General features: G+C 42.4%; 1 protein-coding gene across 1 annotated transcript in view; it reads right to left on the bottom strand.

The window, feature by feature from the left end:
* slc24a4b (solute carrier family 24 member 4b) overlaps positions 1–18,036 on the bottom strand; it is a 247,337-nt gene that overhangs the window by 37,423 nt on the left and 191,878 nt on the right. The window contains exons 8-10 of the mRNA XM_055640063.1: positions 14,711–14,736; positions 13,608–13,661; positions 1,837–1,925 (exon numbers count right to left, since the gene is read on the bottom strand). Coding sequence (XP_055496038.1) covers positions 1,837–1,925; positions 13,608–13,661; positions 14,711–14,736 — 169 coding nt within the window. The remainder of the gene's footprint in view (positions 1–1,836; positions 1,926–13,607; positions 13,662–14,710; positions 14,737–18,036) is intronic.

Here is an 18,036-nt window from a genome sequence, read left to right as displayed (position 1 = left end):
TAGGCCAAATATGGGTAAATAGTACAAGCTAGTATAGGGCATCTTGATCAGCATGGGCAAGTTGGGCTGAATGGCCTGTTTCCATGCGGTATAACTTCACGACTCTACGAGATTGATTGCCAGACTAATGGAAAGGCCATTTTTGGCTGGTGTGGATATGGTGGGCTGATTGACTCATTGTGTGCCTTAATTTGTTATAAATCCCCAACCAAAATCTGCGTTTTTTTTTTAATGAGTTATTTTGTTGGTATATTTGTGGAGGGATGGCATTCCGGAGGGGGGAGGGTTGATGGGGTGAAGAAATCGAGGGTTGGAGGGGTGAAAAATTGCAGTGATCCCTCTGGCCTCAGCTGTGGAACATCCAGCATCCTAGACGGTGAAAGGTGGGCGAGACACAAAGGTTTCTCCTAGGTTCATGCTGGGTGACCGCGTCTTGCGTGTACAGATCATGCTGTCAGTGGGGGAAAGGGCAGGACAGCATTGGCAGAGGCAGAACCACTTTGTGACTGGCACCCATTCCCAGCAGGGTATCTTCAGCATGAAAAAGCAGCAGCTTTACAGCCTTCATCTCCTCAACACAATCACTCCTAGAAACGCTACTGCTCCTGATTGTGAAAACAAAAATGAAACGTTAAGAATTTCGGTTCAATTTCTCATTGTCACTGTGGCCCAACAAGTCTTTTCTTGACAAAGATCTACTTTGAAAGAAGAACATTCCTCACTGAATCCACTTACAACAAAACGCAGAGGTGCATCTGATTAAAGTTAGCGTGCAGAGATGTTGCCAAAACTCGAGGGCCTGAGCTATAGGGAGAGGTTCAGCAGGCTTGGGGCACAGGAGGATGAGGGGTGATCTTATAGAGGTGTATAAATCATGAAAGGAATATGTAGGGTAAGTGTAGAGTCTTTTACCCAGCGTAGGGGAATCAAAAACCAGAGGACATAAGCTTGTGAGAGGGGAGAGATGTACTAGGAACTCGAGGGGGCAACTTTTTTTTACACAACCCACAACATATGGGAATATAGAACGAACTGCCGGTGGAGGCAGTTAAACATAGAAAAATAGAGATTAGGTACAGGAGTAGGCCATTCGGCCCTTCGAGCCTGCACCGCCATTCAATATGATCATGGCTGATCATCCAACTCAGTATCCCGTACCTGCCTTCTCTCCATACCCCCTGATCCCCTTAGCCACAAGGGCCACATCTAACTCCCTCTTAAATATAGCCAATGAACTGGCCTCGACTACCCTCTGCGGCAGAGAGTTCCAGAGATTCACCACTCTCTGTGTGAAAAAAGTTCTTCTCATCTCGGTTTTAAAGGATTTCCCCCTTATCCTTAAGCTGTGACCCCTTGTCCTGGACTTCCCCAACATCGGGCGCAATCTTCCTGCATCTAGCCTGTCCAACCCCTTAAGAATTTTGTAAGTTTCTATAAGATCCCCTCTCAATCTCCTAAATTCTAGAGAGTATAAACCAAGTATTAAAGCAGGTACTATCACAATGTTTAAAAAACATTTGGTCAGGTAAATGGATAGGATGGACTTAGAGGGAGATGGTCCAAATGCAGGCAGGTGGGACTTGCGTAGTTGGGGCACGTTGGTCAGTATGGCAAGTTGGGCCGAAGGGCCTGTTTCCATGCTGTACAACTCTATGACTCGATGAATATTGAATAGCAGTTGACAAGAACACTCAGGGAACTGTCGGAGGCGTCACTCAATAATCAAACAAATGGGGATAAAAGGTTTTGACTGGCCATTGTCTGTCTGGTTAGCCTTACCTCGCGATAACAATGGTATTGATGGGTCATCACAACTATTGAGATATTCAATATTACCATCCTCCATCTCATTACCGATCACATTGCCATTTGCCACATCCTTCATCAGTTTGCTCACAAAGAAATTCTGCAACTGGGTATTGAACCTGTCAATAAATATCACATAATAAAGCAGGTCACATCATTTTTGCTGTTATATAAATTTGCAGGGAGGTTTATTGACATAGATACAATAAGTATATATTGTGTTTGTGATAAATCCATTTCCAGGATAAACGCTCAGAGTAAACACAATATTTGCATTGTCAATGTAATTTCAAATGTATTTAAAAAAAAATCATTTTCTCCAGCTCAGTCGCAGGAGATAGACTATTGACTGACATTTATTATAAACCTACTGACTCCCACAGTTATCTAGACTACACTTCTTCCCACGGTGCTTCCTGTAAAGATTCTATTCACTCACACCCAATTCCTGCTTCTACGCCGCATCTGCGCCCAAAATGAAGCGTTCCATACCAGGACATCTGAGATGTCCTAATTCTTTAGAGAATGGGGGTTCCCCTCTTCCATTATAGATGAGGCCCTCACTAGGGTCTCCTCGATATCCCGCAGCTCCGCTCTTGCAACACAGACAAGTTCCTCCCTAGTCCTCACCTTTCACCCCACCAGCCGTCACATGCAGCACGTAATCCTCCGACATTTTTGCCACCTCCAAGGGGAATCTACCACTAGCCACCTCGTCCCATCTCGACCACTTCCCGCTTTAATCAGAGACCATTTCCTCTGCAACTTCCTGATCAATCCATCCCTTCCCACCCAAACCACCCCCTCCCCAGGCACTTTCCCCTGCAGCCGCAGAAGTTGCAACACGTGTCTTCCTCTCCCCTCATTCCGTGTGAAGAAGGGTCTCGACCGGAAACGTCACCCATTCCTTCCATCCAGAAATGCTGCCTATCCCGCTGAGTTACTCCAGCATTTCATGTCTATCTTCGGTTTAAACCAGCATCTGCAGTTACTTCCTGCACAGCAGTTATTTCTCTTTTCGTTATGTTACAATAGAGCTCTGGTGTTTTGGAGAGATGCCTTTGTGGTTCAATTTAAAGTGCAGATTAAAATGATAGAATAGCTCATGGTGTTTGTTGACTGGGCGTAGAGCCAAGGGGATTTTAACTGCCCTTCAGTCTTGTTTCCACTGGTCCGTAATAACCCTCATACCTTTGGTCATCTCTATAAGCATCAACTATGCTTCGGTGCAGGCTCGAAGGGCCGAATGGCCTACTCCTGCACCTAATTTCTATGTTATGATTGCATGATCTTGCACAAGCTTCTGCCCAATGCCTCTCACCGTCTGTAACCATCCTCCTCCTCATAAGAAAGTTGATGTCCATTAATAGACTTTTTCCCCATGGAATAAACACCAATAGCTGTAATTAATTCTATCAGGCAACTTTTACTCAACTTCACTCTTTAAAACAAAAACTTTATATTTTTCCTCCCCATTAAACTTGAATCTGCGCCACATATTTAAGAATAAAATCTATATAATTGGCCATCTGCTGGCAATGGAACTGAGCCAATAAGTACACCTAGGAACTTAAAAAATAATATTCCCTAATGTAAAATTCTGGCATGTCATATTTCTGGCACTCATTATTTGTTTCAATGGCCATGTTGTCACGTAATCGTCTTGAAACACTGGAAAAATAAAATGCCGATAGCACAGTTCAATCACTCCCATGTCTATTTGCAGGTCAAAGCAAGATAATGTCAGACGAAGTAAGCTAGCTACTCATTCTGTTCATCTGTCTAAAAGTCTGAAACATTCCTTGCTTGTCAATAATCGATCGAACGTTGGTTGAGGTCAGTTTATTTCACAGTGTAGGATACAGGATGCTACTGCGATAGATAACCTTTGGAGGAAAAGGCGATTCCATTTCATCCAGGCTTAAACTATTTTGTATTGTATTGTATTGTATTGTATTCAAATTTATTGTCATCGTCTCAATGTGAGACAACGAAATGAATTTCCCTTACAGGCAGTATCATAAAAAAAATCACAAAGAAATAAATAAATAATAAATAAATAATTAAACATATTAAAAATAAAATTGAAATTGAATTTAAAAAAAAAGCACAAACACAGAAAGTCCACAACACAACATAACATAAATGGCACCCAGGTGAGGAAGGCACCATAGTCCAGCCAGCCTCCCCTCCGTGTTCATCCGTGGTCGGGGCCTTCCAAGCACCCGCAGTCGCCGCCCCGGGTGGCCCGATGTTCAGGCCCTCACGCCGGGCTGGTGGAACGCCGACGCCGAGCCCCGACGGTGAGCATCTTCCTCCTCAGCGGCCCGGACCTCCTGATCAGCCGCCTCCCGCTGCCGGAGTCTGCAGCTCCTGAGTCCACAGGCCGAGCCGGGCAGAGTCGCAGGACCCCGCGTTGTTAGTCAGCGCCGCCCGCGTTGGGAGCTCCGCAAACCGCAGCTCCGTGATGTTGGTGCAGCAGGTCCAGCACTCCGGGCTCCAGACGGCGACCCCCGGTAAGGCATCACCAGCCCCGCGATGTTCCAGCGCTGTCCCGCCGCTGCTGGAGCTCCGGTCGATCCCGGCAGGAAAGGCCGCGCCAATCCAGGTAGGTAGGCCGCTGAGGGGGGAGGGGGGGGGGCGAGGACGCGACTTGAATAATAGTCGCGTCCTCACCAGGAAGCGGCTGAAGGACGGTATCCCCCGCACCGTGCCCTCTTCCCCCACATAAAAACACCAAAAAACACAAAAAAAAACACTTTAACATAACTAAATAAACAAAAAAACAAAAAGATACCGGGCTGTAGGTGGAGGCTGCTGGCACCAGCGCCACCGGAAGTACAACACTTCATCTTGGAATCAATTTGCTCTCATGCCACTGGTAGAATGAGCAAAACAAAATCCATTTTCTTTCACATGTTCTACAAGCATCTCTTGCACAAGGCGAACACTGAAATATTACCCAGTACCTGGGTATGTAATAGAACAGGGAGAGCTAAATAAACATGGGAGGCCATGCTAGATCATTGGGAATAAAACAGTGAATGCAAACAAACTCTTGACATGAAATCTGTTCATGACCTAACTGAATATCATAAACACTGCAAATGCAATAGTACTTAGCCCTTTAATATACAGAGTGATGGCATTTCTCAGTAATGTGCTATAGATTAAATTTCCCTTACTTTTTCAAATGATATAAATGTAATTCTTCAGTCAATAATATAAATCACATCGCCCCAGATACACACCATAAAAATATTGAGTGGGCACAATTGAAGCTATGGTATATTCTCAATTAGATTTTATACTTCAAATCACTTCCAGCTATTATTATCCTTGTAATGCCTGCCACTTACTTTAAAAGTAAAATTAAAGGACAATTTACACATTTCAGTGTGTTTGTGTGATTGAAATCTGCCACCCCATTCGCTCCCTTTTATATAAAATAACACAATACAGTTTGAACAAAGACTATTTTGCTCCACCGACCATCCCAAGATGTAACGGCAGAACCTACAGTTCTTTTTATATATACTTTTCTGATTTTGAATCCAAATTTTCCCACTTAACATTATGAAGCTATCTTTATTGGTCTTGTTCTATGTGCTTTCATTTTACTCCTGCCATTGGGAAGAAGGTATTGCAAACAGAAAACTGTAATGTCCAGGTTCAGGAGCAGCTTCTTCCCAACAACCATCAGGCTATAAAACATTACAACCTCCAACTAAGTTCTGAACTACACAGACTTGGAGCCATTGTTTTTGCCTTTCCACTGTCAATGCTTGTTTTTTACATACTGAACTTTTCTGTTGTTTGTAATGGTGTTTAGTGAATACTATCTTTACATATCCGTTGTGCTTCTGCCAGTCACAATTTCATTATTCCACTTTGTGACGTATAACACTAAAACGCTCTCTTCTTGACAAAGTAATGAGACGAGGTGACCATTTTGATGGGATCGACCTATAGACTTCCAAATAGTCAGTGGAAATTAGGGGAGCAAATATGTGAGGAGATATTATAGAAACTTACAAAATTCTTAAGGGGTTGGACGGGCTAGATGCAGGAAGATTGCTCCCGATGTTGGGGAAGTCCAGGACAAGGGGTCACAGCTTAAGGATAAGGGGGAAATCCTTTAAAACCGAGATGAGAAGAACTTTTTTTACACAGAGAGTGGTGAATCTCTGGAACTCTCTGCCGCAGAGAGTAGTCGAGGCCAGTTCATTGGCTATATTTAAGAGGGAGTTAGATGTCGCCCTTGTGGCTAAGGGGATCAGGGGGTATGGAGAGAAGGCAGGTACGGGATACTGAGTTGGATAATCAGCCATGATCATATTGAATGGCGGTGCAGGCTCGAAGGGCCGAATGGCCTACTCCTGCACCTAATTTCTATGTTTCTATGAGATTGCAGGTTGTAACAGTAGGTGATTTCAATTCCTTTAATATTGACTAGGACAGCCATGGTGTTAAGGGATTAGATGGGACAGAATGTGTTGAATGTATCCAGGAATTTTTTTTCAAGAAATATGTAGATCGATGGGCAACATTCGGCTTCCTCATGGGAAATGACACTGAGTAATTGATGGAAGAGTCCGTGGCGAAGCACCTTGTGACCAGCAACCATAATTCTATCCGTTTTAAAATCGTTATGGAAAATGAAAGGAGTGGTCCACAAGCTAGTCTTAAATTGGGGGTGGGTCACTCATTTTAGACAGGAACTTGCAATTTGGAAGAGGTAATTAGTGGATGAAGGGTTGTCAGGTAAGTAGTAGGAGGCTTTTAGGGCAGCACAGTGGCAGAGTGGTAGAGTTGCTGCCTTATAGCGCCAGAGATCCGTGTTCGATCCTGACTACGGGTGATGGGGTGGGAGATTGCAACCTTCACCTGGTCCACCCTGTTTCGACGAATGCAATCAACCCAACGTTGCACATCCAAAAGATCAAACAGAACAAGTTGTCTTACAGAAGAAGACTGCAGGTGCTTGTCTGTATGGAGTTTGTATGTTCTCCGCGTGTCAATAAACTAAACTGAACATGTGAGGCTACCAAACAAGATGAGAGCCAATGGTATTCGAGGGAAGATGCAGGGATGAATAGAAGGTTGGCTGGATGGCAGAAGGCAAAGAGCAGAATTAAGGTGAAGAGTGGAGGGGAGATTAATATTTAATCATTTCCGCCATGTCAATTCCTGAATTCTCACCATCTGAATTTCTTAATTACCAGAGAAATTTGACTCTGGGTGTCCCTGAATAACCTTCGGCAAAAATAGGAAATAATGTCCAGACTTCTGCCCCCAGTGATCATTGGCTGCTTTTGAATATTCCCCCTGGGTGTTTCAAGTCAAAGCTCAGTTGGCATCAAGAAACTGCAATAAATACTTCTCAATTGGGGGCAGAAACAGCTGGAATATGTTTGGAAAGCCCTGTAGGAGAATGCAAAATAAAATTGGGCATTCAAAGAAAAGACAACTTATGTACTGGTTATTCGTGAGAAAACATAACCTGCTGATTTGTTTATCTATTTGAGGAGGGAGGTTTATTTGAGTGGGGTGAGAGATCAGGTGGCACAGTGCCATAGCTGGGAGAGCTGCTGCCTCACAGTGCCACAGACCTAGGTTCAATCCTGACCTCAGGTGGTGTCTGTGTGGAGTTTGCACGTTCTCCCTGTGACCACGTGGGTGCGCTCTGGGTGCTCCAGTTTCATCCCACATCCCAAGGACGTGCGGCTTTGCACATTAATTACCCCCTGTAAATTGCTGCTAGTGTGTAAGGAGTGGATGAGAAAGAGGGGTTACATAGAGCTGGTCGATGGTCAGCATGGACTTGGTGGGCTGAAGGGCCTGTTTCTATGACATAGTGTGTAGGAAGGAACTGCAGATGCCGGCTTAAAACCGAAGATAGACACAAAAAACTGGAGTGACCCAGTGGGTCAGACAGGATCTCTGGAGAAAAGGAACAGTTCTGAAGAAGGGATCTCAATTTGAGATATGGACATGTTGGGATGTAATGTTAAAATTGTACAAGGCATTGGTGAGGCCAATTCTGGAATATGGTGTACAATTTTGGTCGCCTAATTATAGGAAGGATGTCAACAAAATAGAGAGAGTACAGAGGAGATTTACTAGAATGTTGCCTGGGTTTCAGCAACTAAGTTACAGAGAAAGGTTGACCAAGTTAGGGCTTTATTCTTTGGAGCGCAGAAGGTTAAGGGGGGACTTGATAGAGGTATTTAAAATGATGAGAGGGATAGACAGAGTTGACGTGGATAAGCTTTCCCCACTGAGAGTAGGGAAGATTCAAACAAGGGGACATGCCTTGAGAATTAAGGGACTGAAGTTTAGGGGTAACATGAGGGGGAACTTCTTTACTCAGAGTGTGGTAGCTGTGTGGAATGAGCTTCCAGTGATGGTGGTGGAGGCAGGTTCGTTTTTATAATTTAAAAATAAATTGGATAGTTATATGGATGGGAAGGGAATGGAGGGTTATGGTCTGAGCGCAGGTATATGGGACTAGGGGAGATTATGTGTTCGGCACGGACTAGAAGGGTCGAGATGGCCTGTTTCAGTGCTGTAATTGTTATATGGTTATATGTTATATATTTATAAGGGTCTCGACCCGAAACGTCACCTACTCCTTTTCACTAGAGATGCTGTCTGACCCGCTGAGTTACTCCAGCTTTTTGTGTATATCTGTAGACATATTGATGGATTAGCACCTGGGAAAATGAGACTTTAGTTTAAGATTCAGAACAATATGTTTTTCCACAGCCTTCCCCGAAGCACAAGATTGTCAGTTTCAGAGGTTATGTATGAGACAAGAACTGACTTGAGTGGGAGTTCCCTCCAGCATTGATTAAAGGCTGCTGATATATTCTGTATCACAGTAGAGAATATACAATAAGGGAATGGTACATTCTAACTAGCCTAAACTGGAGTCAGTATTCCTTAAGGAACTTCTCCCACTCTAATTATCTTTTTATACCGTATCTCTTTTGCCTTCTTCTTATGCATATATTAATCATCCAGATGGCAGTGAGCACATACTCACACTCTCTCTTGGCAATGAAATCCACCCTACATTTTTTATTTGACTTTTAAGTGACTTTCACATAAATATACCAAATGTAGCATGTGGCAGTCAGATTCACTTTTCTATCCACTTGCTCTGGAATTAACGCCACTTCTGCAAGTTAATTATGTTCCAATATATCACTGGATATGTTAAATCATTCGACTTGCTGTCCAGAGTTTAGTAAATAATCCAAAAAGATATTCAAATCCGCACTTGGCAACTGGAGAATTTAAATTCAATCAGATGATGAAATAAAGAGGTGACACAAGAAGCTGCAGATGCTGGGATCTGAAGAAAAACACAAAATGCTGGAGGAATTCACAGGGTCAGGCAGCATGTGTGGAGGTAATGGATGGGTGACGTTCTGAAGAAGGGTATCGTAGTGGAGTGTCATCCATCAGTTGATTAAATAAATTTAGAAATTTAAAATACACTTGCAGCAATGGTAACCATAAAAAGCAGTAGACGATGGTAAAATGCCACTTGGTCACTCATGCGCTTTAAGGAAGAGAATTTGCTGCCTTTGTCACCTTTAGCTCAAATATGACCCAAATAATTGAGCCAGGATTGAATGGAGAAGTAGACTCGATGGGCCGAATGGCCTAATTCTACTCCTATAACTTGTGAATCGTGGCATAAGTGACGGGAGTAGAATTAGGCCATTCAGCCCATTAAGTCTACTCCGCCATTCAATCATGGCTGATCTATCTCTCTCTACTAAGACCATTCTCCTGCCTTCTCCCCATAACCTCTGACACATGTACTAATCAAGAATCTATCTATCTCTGCCTTAAATATATCTTCTGATATCACCGTGAATCCCATGTAATCTTGGGTTTATTGTATTGCATTGCTGTTGTTTATTGTAGTTTTAGTGTTATTGTTGCACAGTTATTATGATGTGACTACTAATAGTGTTATTATTATTATTATTATGTGGGATTTTGGTTAGTCTGCAGCATAAAAGTTCCCTGGAGGACAGGTGGAGACGGCATGTTGAGTTACCTGCTACTGTGATTGCCAGCGATTAAAGAAAAGTAAAGAAACTAACTGTAGCCCAATAATTCCCCACAGCCCAGAGTGACAATGTAGTTACCTATCATTTGAAGTGGTCTCAGAAAGCACTCAGTTCAAGAATAATTAGGGATGGTTCATAATTGCTGGCCTAGCCAGCCAGCAAGCCCATGTTATTGACTCCCCTTTGCATCAGGACTTTCTTGGCCTTCTCTATGAATGGCCTCCAGCTGCCCTCTGGAACGCGCTATAGGTGCATCAAATCCAGGACAAATAGACTCAGAAATAGTTGCTTTCCGAAAATTATAACTACTCTTAATTCAAATTCACACATGCACTGACTTCACAGCCCAATCACCCGGACTTCCATCTGTATATATGTATGTAGCGCCGCAGAATTGTGCACCTATCCCCCCCCTCTCCCTTCTGTTTTTTGTTTTTCTGTTTCTTGTTTTTTTGTACTAAATTATATGTATGCACCGAGTACGAGCAGCTTTCAATTTCACTGTATATGTATAGTGACAATAAATGGCATATCTATCATATCTATGAATGGAAGGGAACCTGCACTAGGCTCTCCTTCTATTGATAAATGTACAGTAAATCTCTTCATTCCTTGTTAAACCTTTCTGCATTTTTGTCAGTGCTTCAATAGCCTTTCTATAGGCTAAACTGATCCTGAGCTGTATATCAGATTGGAGGAACGTAACAATATTTATGTGCACTGGAATAAGATGGTCTGATGCAAAAAGCTGCAGTAACTCAGCGAGTCAGACAACATCTCTGGAGAAAAGGAATAGGTGACTTTTCGGGTCAAGACCCTTCTTCAGATTTGATCTGCAGAAGGTTCTCAACCCGAAACGTCCCCTATTACCTGATCTGAAAAAGGGTCTCAACTCGAAACACCGCCTATTCCTTTTCTCCAGAGATGCCGACTGACCCACTGAGTTACTCCAGCTTTTTGTGTCTATCTTTGGTTTAAACCAACATCTGTATTTCCTTCCGACCCAAGATGGTCTGATGAATTAACCATATAACCATATAACAACTACAACACGGAAACAGGCCATCTCGGCCCTACAAGTCCGTGCCAAACAACTTTTTTCCCTTAGTCCCACCTGCCTGCACTCATACCATAACCCTCAATTCCCTTCTCATCCATATGCCTATCCAATTTATTTTTAAATGATACCAACGAACCTGCCGATACCACTTCCACTGGAAGCTCATTCCACACCGCTACCACTCTCTGAGTAAGGAAGTTCCCCCTCATGTTACCCCTAAACTTCTGTCCCTTAATGAATTGTTATTAGCTGTTTTACATTTCTGTACAAAGTCAGAATGTCATCTTCAAAGAGTTAGATAGAGACACATGGAGACCCCCCGGCAAAGAAACGGACCACCCACTAATATTACTTCCATTCCCAGCAACTTCTCGAAGACTCTACCACTCACCTATACACTAGATGCAACTTACCTACCAATGCACACATGTTTAAGGTATGTGAGGAAACCTGAGAAACAAGAAGAAACTCCTGTGGTCATAAGGAGAATGTGCAAAACTCCATATGGACATTACCCGAGGTCAGGATTAAACACAAATCCCCCGGCGCTGTGAAGTAGTGGCTCCACCAGCTGCACCACTGGTCTGTGCTAAAGGACATTAAATCAATGCATTATGTAAATTAAATATTATATCCTTATTTTCTCTTTGCCTTCAACTCACTAAACATTCTGCACTAATAATGATCTGGTCCTCTCTGGTGTTATACCATTGACGGCAGTGACTTCAAATGCTGGGCCCCTCGGTTCTAGACATTCCTCCTGAAACCTTTCAACTTTGCTACACTTCCTTAAGATGCCACTTTAAACTGGTTCTTCAGCCAAGCTTCCCATGAGCCGTCTTCACATCATCTTAGATGGCATGATGCCAGTTTTGCCTGAAAACCCTCCTGCAAACCATGTCACCACTTTAAGGATGCTAATTTCATTCATGTTTTTAGTTTTAGTTTTACAGATGCAACTTGGAAACAGTTCCATCAGTACGCCACATGGACCAGCAATCACCTGTACACCTGGTTAATCCACACACTACAGACCGTTTACACAAGCCAATTAACCTACAAGTTTATGGAATGTGGGAAGAAGCTGAGAACGAGAAACCCAGAGGAGAACCTACAAACTTCACACACGGACAGCACCCGTAGTCGGGATTAAACCTGGATCTCTAGAGCTGTAAGGCAGCAACTCTACCGCTGCGCCACTGTGCTGCAGCGTGTTGATTTTGTGCTTCCTCACCGGTGCTAACAAACCCAAGTGCCTCTACATTATGCCTTGCACTCTACACTAGCCTATCAACTTGTATTGCTAGTTTAGCCAAGCAAAGTGCTTTATCCAGATGGTTTGAATGTATGAATGCATGATTGAATGAATGAATGAATGAATGAATGAATGAATGATTTAATGAATGAATGAATGAATGTATGATGGAATAAATGATTGAATGGATGGATGAATGAATGAATGAATGAATGAATGAATGAATGAATGGATGAAAAACTTTATTGTCATTCAGATATACACCTAGACACAGTGCACCTTGAACGAAATTTCGTTGCATTTTACTCTCCAAAATCAGGTAATAGTAAAAATTGCTAGGTGCGTCCATAAAAATGCCTCATGTGCATGGTTCTGTAAAATAAATATATATAAAAAGTTTTTTAAAAGTGTCGATATTTAAAAAGTTCTAGCCTCGGTTTTGTTGATTGTTCAGTAATCTTATGGCCTGGGGGATGAAGCTGTTGCAGAACCTGGTTGCCCCGCTCTTCATGCTGCGGTACCTCCCCCCAGAGTTCAGCAGTATGAACAGTCCAAATTGTGGGTGTGTGGGGGCTCTGGTAATGCCCTTAGCTCTAATCAGACAGCGTTTGTAACCAATGTCCATGATGGAAGGAAGAGAAGTCCCAATGATTTTTTCCGCTGTCCTCACCACTCTCTGAAGGCACTTCCAGTCCGCAGCTGTACAGCTGCCGCACCACGTAGAGATGCAGCTGGTCATGACCGACTCAATTGTGCTTCTGTAGAAAGTGGCGAGGATGGGAGGGTGGAGGTGTAAACTTCTCAACCTGCGGAGGAAGTACAACCGCTGCTGTGCCCGTTTTGCCAGAGATGTAATGTTTGTGGACCAGTTTAAGGTGTCCGTTATATGCACCCCCAGGAACTTGATGCTTTTCACCTGCTCCACTGCTGAGTTGTTGATGCAAAGTGGAGTGTGACTGGGCTGAATTTTCCTTCTGAAATCGACGACAGGTTTGATGTGAAACACATTCAAAGTAAGTCCAGGGTATTGCCTGGGTCATTAACATCAGTATATATGCTGTATAAATTGTTGAATTTTCCTTTTACATATCACTCTTTTCTTAGACTTGGTGATGCTTAACTGGTTTAAAGTTAACAATGGTTGTGCTGTAGATAGACGCAAATGCTACGGTAACTCAGCGGGTCAGTGATTGTGCTGTTCTTTGTACAAAGATTGGGACAGTTACTACATGTTTTTAATGTACCTGTATTGAGCTGGGAATGAAAGCATTGAACATTCTTTGTTCAGAGGGGTGTTGAGAGAAAATAAGAAATTCTATGTTAAATTATTCCATAAACATCATCCCCTTTTACACAATAATGCGCAGTCAACAAAATACATAATTAGAGTACTTACTTCATCACAACTATATAACCAGCATACATCAGGATCAGGATAAGGCCTTCCCACCTCAAAGAAATAAACAGAACATCAATTGTTATAAATGAAACAAGAATCATTACAAAGAATATGTAGATTCAGTTAAAACACTCCTTGGAAGCAATCATCCTGGAGATGTTATGAGAATGACCAGTTATAAAAACTGCACTTTGTACCTTACATTCTTACCATGAGCCTCTGGATTGCTATCAATGTCAAGAGCACTCAAAATGCTGACAACCTTTTCCCAGTTGCGAAAGCACAGAGTTGAACTATTCAAGGGCATCTTAAAATGTAGACAGAACACAACTGCAGATGCTGGAATCTTACTTAGAACACAAAGTGCTGGGGGAACTCAGTGAGTCATCAGCTAGGGTACTGTCCAATTCACCTCTACCCCTAAACAAATCATTCCAAATCAAAGTTTTTAAAAACAAAGCTTTTCGCTGTACCTCGGTACATGTGACAACAATAAACCTAAACCTAGTCAGGGCGCATCTCTGGAGGACATGAATAGGCTATGTTTTGGGTTCAGACTCTCCTACAGACCCTCCATGTCCTCCAGAGATTCTGCCTGACCCACTGAGTTACTTCAGAACTGTGTTCTATTCAAGGGCACAGATGATATTGCACTGTTACAAAATACTGGGAGACACATGAAAACAACTTGGCTGAACCACCATAAGGCATTCATGGTGAAGTGCCTGACCAACAACTTGGGACAAACCCATGTTGGCCTGCCAGGTTTCAAAGTTTACCATGCTGGATTAAAGATTCATGTTGCCATTTGGTGGTGCAGTACAATGTTGTAGCAAGGCACCTTATCAGATACACACACACCACCTAATAGACAACAGATGAATATTATCACAAGGCATATATATATTTTAACACCAGCTTGATCATTGTGTAGAAAATATATTTTCAAATTTGTATTTGTTTGTTATTATTGAATTGTTTCACAGTCATTGTGTGAAAACTCAATCTCCAATAGTTGGTAAAGTTTAAATCCAATAATTTGTCCATAATTTTCCAGATGTGTTAAACTTTGAAGGCAATTATTGATTCATACTACTTACCAATCAATTCTCTCATCATACATGAACTGCAAGGAAAGAAAGTAATGAAATAATTTCACCAACCTTGTGACTGCTTCTCATGTCACAGAGTTAACATTAATAATTTGAAAATTAAATCTTTTAAATTGCTACCTTTCTGAGATTCACTTTACAGTTAATGTGATCACTGGTTCAACCGCAAACCTCCTGGACGGACAATGACTAGTTATATAACTTGACCTTTGTGAAATCACTGTAGATGAGATGCCCACCAGGGTAATAGTTCATGGTCTGAATGCCTCTTCTTCCAGAAAGGATTTCATATGACAGAACCCAAATAAAAAAAATAAAGGAGAGAAATGCAAAACTTAAATATAAACAAAAGGATGAAGGAGAGCATGGGATTTAAATACCAGGGGAATTGAATGCAGAGTGGGTCAGCAATTATGGGTGACAAGGCCCGATCTTTTCTGAAGGCATACTGGACCATCAGAGGTGATGAGAACCCAGGCTGGTCTTAAAACAGATGCAGCAGTCTGCAAAAGGGTATGCAGAAACAAGGACCTGCAAATGCTGGTTTATAAATGACACAAATGACTGGAGTAACTCAGCAGGTCAGGCAACTTCTCTATGAGAACATGGATAGGTGATGGTTCAAGTTTGGACCCTGATTTTAGGCTCCATCATCGTCTTGTAATACTGTTGGAAGAGGCCAAAGAAGGCTTTGACTGTTTTCCTGGCAAATACATATTATTTAGTCAACATGATTGATGATTGGGATGTCAGGGCTTTCATATGAAGAAAGACTGGATAGACTCGGCTTGTACTCGGCTTGTACTGGAAAGACTCGGCTTGTAGATGGTAGTTGAGGCCAGTTCATTGGCTATATTTAAGAGGGAGTTAGATGTGGCCCTTCTGGCTAAGGGGATCAGGGGGTATGGAGAGAAGGCAGGTACGGGATACTGAGTAGGATGTTCAGCCAGATCATATAAATGGGGTGCAGGCTTTTAGGACCGAATGAAGAAACATCCTGCACCTAGAGAGTATGTTTCTATGTACTCTGCTAGAATTTTAGAAGACACAGGGGGGATAGTTATAGAAACTTACAAAATTCTTAAGAGGGAGTTAGATGGGCTAGAAGTGGCTAGATTGTTCCCGAGGGTGGGAGAAGGCAGGTACAAGGGGTCACAGTTTAAGGATAAGGGGCCAATCTTTTAGGACCGAGATGAGGAAAACATTTTCACACAGAGAGTGGTGAATCTCTGGAATTCTCTGCCACCTAAGGTAGTTGAGGCCAGTTCATTTCTATGATTAAAATGTGTGATATGTTATTATTGCATAGTTGGCTTTGGTACCTTCATGGTGATAATATTTTTAAAAATGTTTCATCTATATATATCATCATATACACTTAATAAAACTCTGATCTTGTTTGTGTGCATATGTGTATGTATGTGTGTGTATATGCGGTTGTCTTTACATCTTCGCAAAAACACTAAGCGGTAACAATTACATTTTTACATATTCTGATTGACATTTTCCCCCTCTAGACAGAGATCACCTTCACTGAACATTTTATACTTTATTTCTTGACTTATTACTGATTAAAAGTAAAAAAAACCCAAAATTCTTTGAATTTAAAATGACTAACTGATGACAATGGCTCGGCTAGCAGTGATCAGCTTTGCTGAAGATTTCATTCTATATTTGACGTTATTCACAATTGAAGCTTTAAAAATGCCAACTTACACAATATTTTTATATATTCTGATTCACATTTTCCCCTATCACCTTCACTGAACATTTTATGCTTTATTTCTCGACATTACTGATTAAAGTTTAAAAAAAAAATCAAAAGACTTGGAATTTAAAATGATCAGCTTCAACTGATGACGTCACAATGGCTCGTCTAGCAGTGATCAGCTTCAATGAAGATTTCATCCTATATTTCACGTTATTCGCGATTAAAGCTTTAAAAATGCCAACTTTCACAAGATTTTTACTGTTAAAATCATTCCTGCCAGCTTCCACCACAATTCGACACAATGTTGCGACACAGGAACACTCTGAACTTTTCACCTCACAGGAGGGGGAGGGCAAATTGCGATTGCAACACGCAGGGCAATTGCAATTAGAATTTTTTTTAAAGCACACTGCTGAAGGAGGCAGGGGAGTACTGGAATCTTACATTCGTGAACAGGTTGGGTTGGAGGACCACGTCTGCCTTGGTCTAGTATACTATTAAAAGTCTCATCTTGTATATGTGGCTGTGTGTGTCTGTATGTGTGTATGAGTTTTTCTACCTTCGTCAAAAGCACTGTGCGGTAGCACTCAAAAAGTTTTACATATTCTGACTCACATTTTTCGCCTCCATGCAGTAACCAGGTTCACTAAAGGGCCTGTCCCACTTCCACGACCTAATTCATGACCATTTTTACTTGTGGACATTTTTCATCGTGCTAGAAAAAACGCCCTGACCTACTTGATGCCACGAGTACCTACGACTAGCATCACGCCCTGCTACGACCTCCTACGACCATGCTGCGAGTATGAGTCAAGGGCAAACTCGGCAGAGGTCGTGAATTAGGTTGTGAAAGTGGGACAGGCCCTTTAAGATTTCATCCTATATTTCACAAGTTATTGACGATTCAAATTTTTAAAAAAGTCAAAAAACGGTTCTCACAGACAGCCATTTTTCAGGACTTTCCAGTGATGATGTCACAATGTCACTCACAGTGCACCAATCACAATGGGCTCTCAAGCTGCCAAGTGCCACAATGACATCACAATAAGATGTTGCCAATGGTAACCGCAGCTTCTCGCAGACAGCCTTTTTTCCAGGAGCTCCCAGTGATGATAATCACAATGGGGTCTCAAGCTGCTGAGTGCCACCGCCCCCCCCCCCCCCCCCCCCCCCCACCACGGGTTATTCAACCCCCCCCCCCCCCCCCCCCCCCCCCCCCCCCCCCCCCCGGGTTATTCACAGGTTATTCATGGTTAAAGTTTTTTTTTTAAATGTGTTTTTAAACACCAGCTTCCAGTGATGTCACATTACCCCCCCAACGGTACGGTGAAGCAGAATATTCCACCACTCTCCAGTGACTTCAGGGGCAGGGCCTCATTCCAAAAACAGCTTCATCAGCTCCCTAACACACACCGTTGGGGGAGCAGACACAACGGGTCTGCACTTGGTCTAGTGAGCTATAAAGTTCTCTGCAAACATCATGATACATGTGACATATTTGAGTTATTTTCTCTTACATATCTAGACATTTAATTTAAAACACAATATTTCACATCAAATATTGTTAACAGATTTATTAGAGTTTGCCATCACTCAACCCAGT

This window comes from Leucoraja erinacea, chromosome 9 (assembly GCF_028641065.1).
Source record: "Leucoraja erinacea ecotype New England chromosome 9, Leri_hhj_1, whole genome shotgun sequence".
In the NCBI taxonomy this organism is placed as follows: domain Eukaryota; kingdom Metazoa; phylum Chordata; class Chondrichthyes; order Rajiformes; family Rajidae; genus Leucoraja; species Leucoraja erinaceus.
The sequence above is the reverse complement of the archived record's forward strand: the minus strand, read 5'-3'. Positions and strand labels throughout refer to the sequence as shown.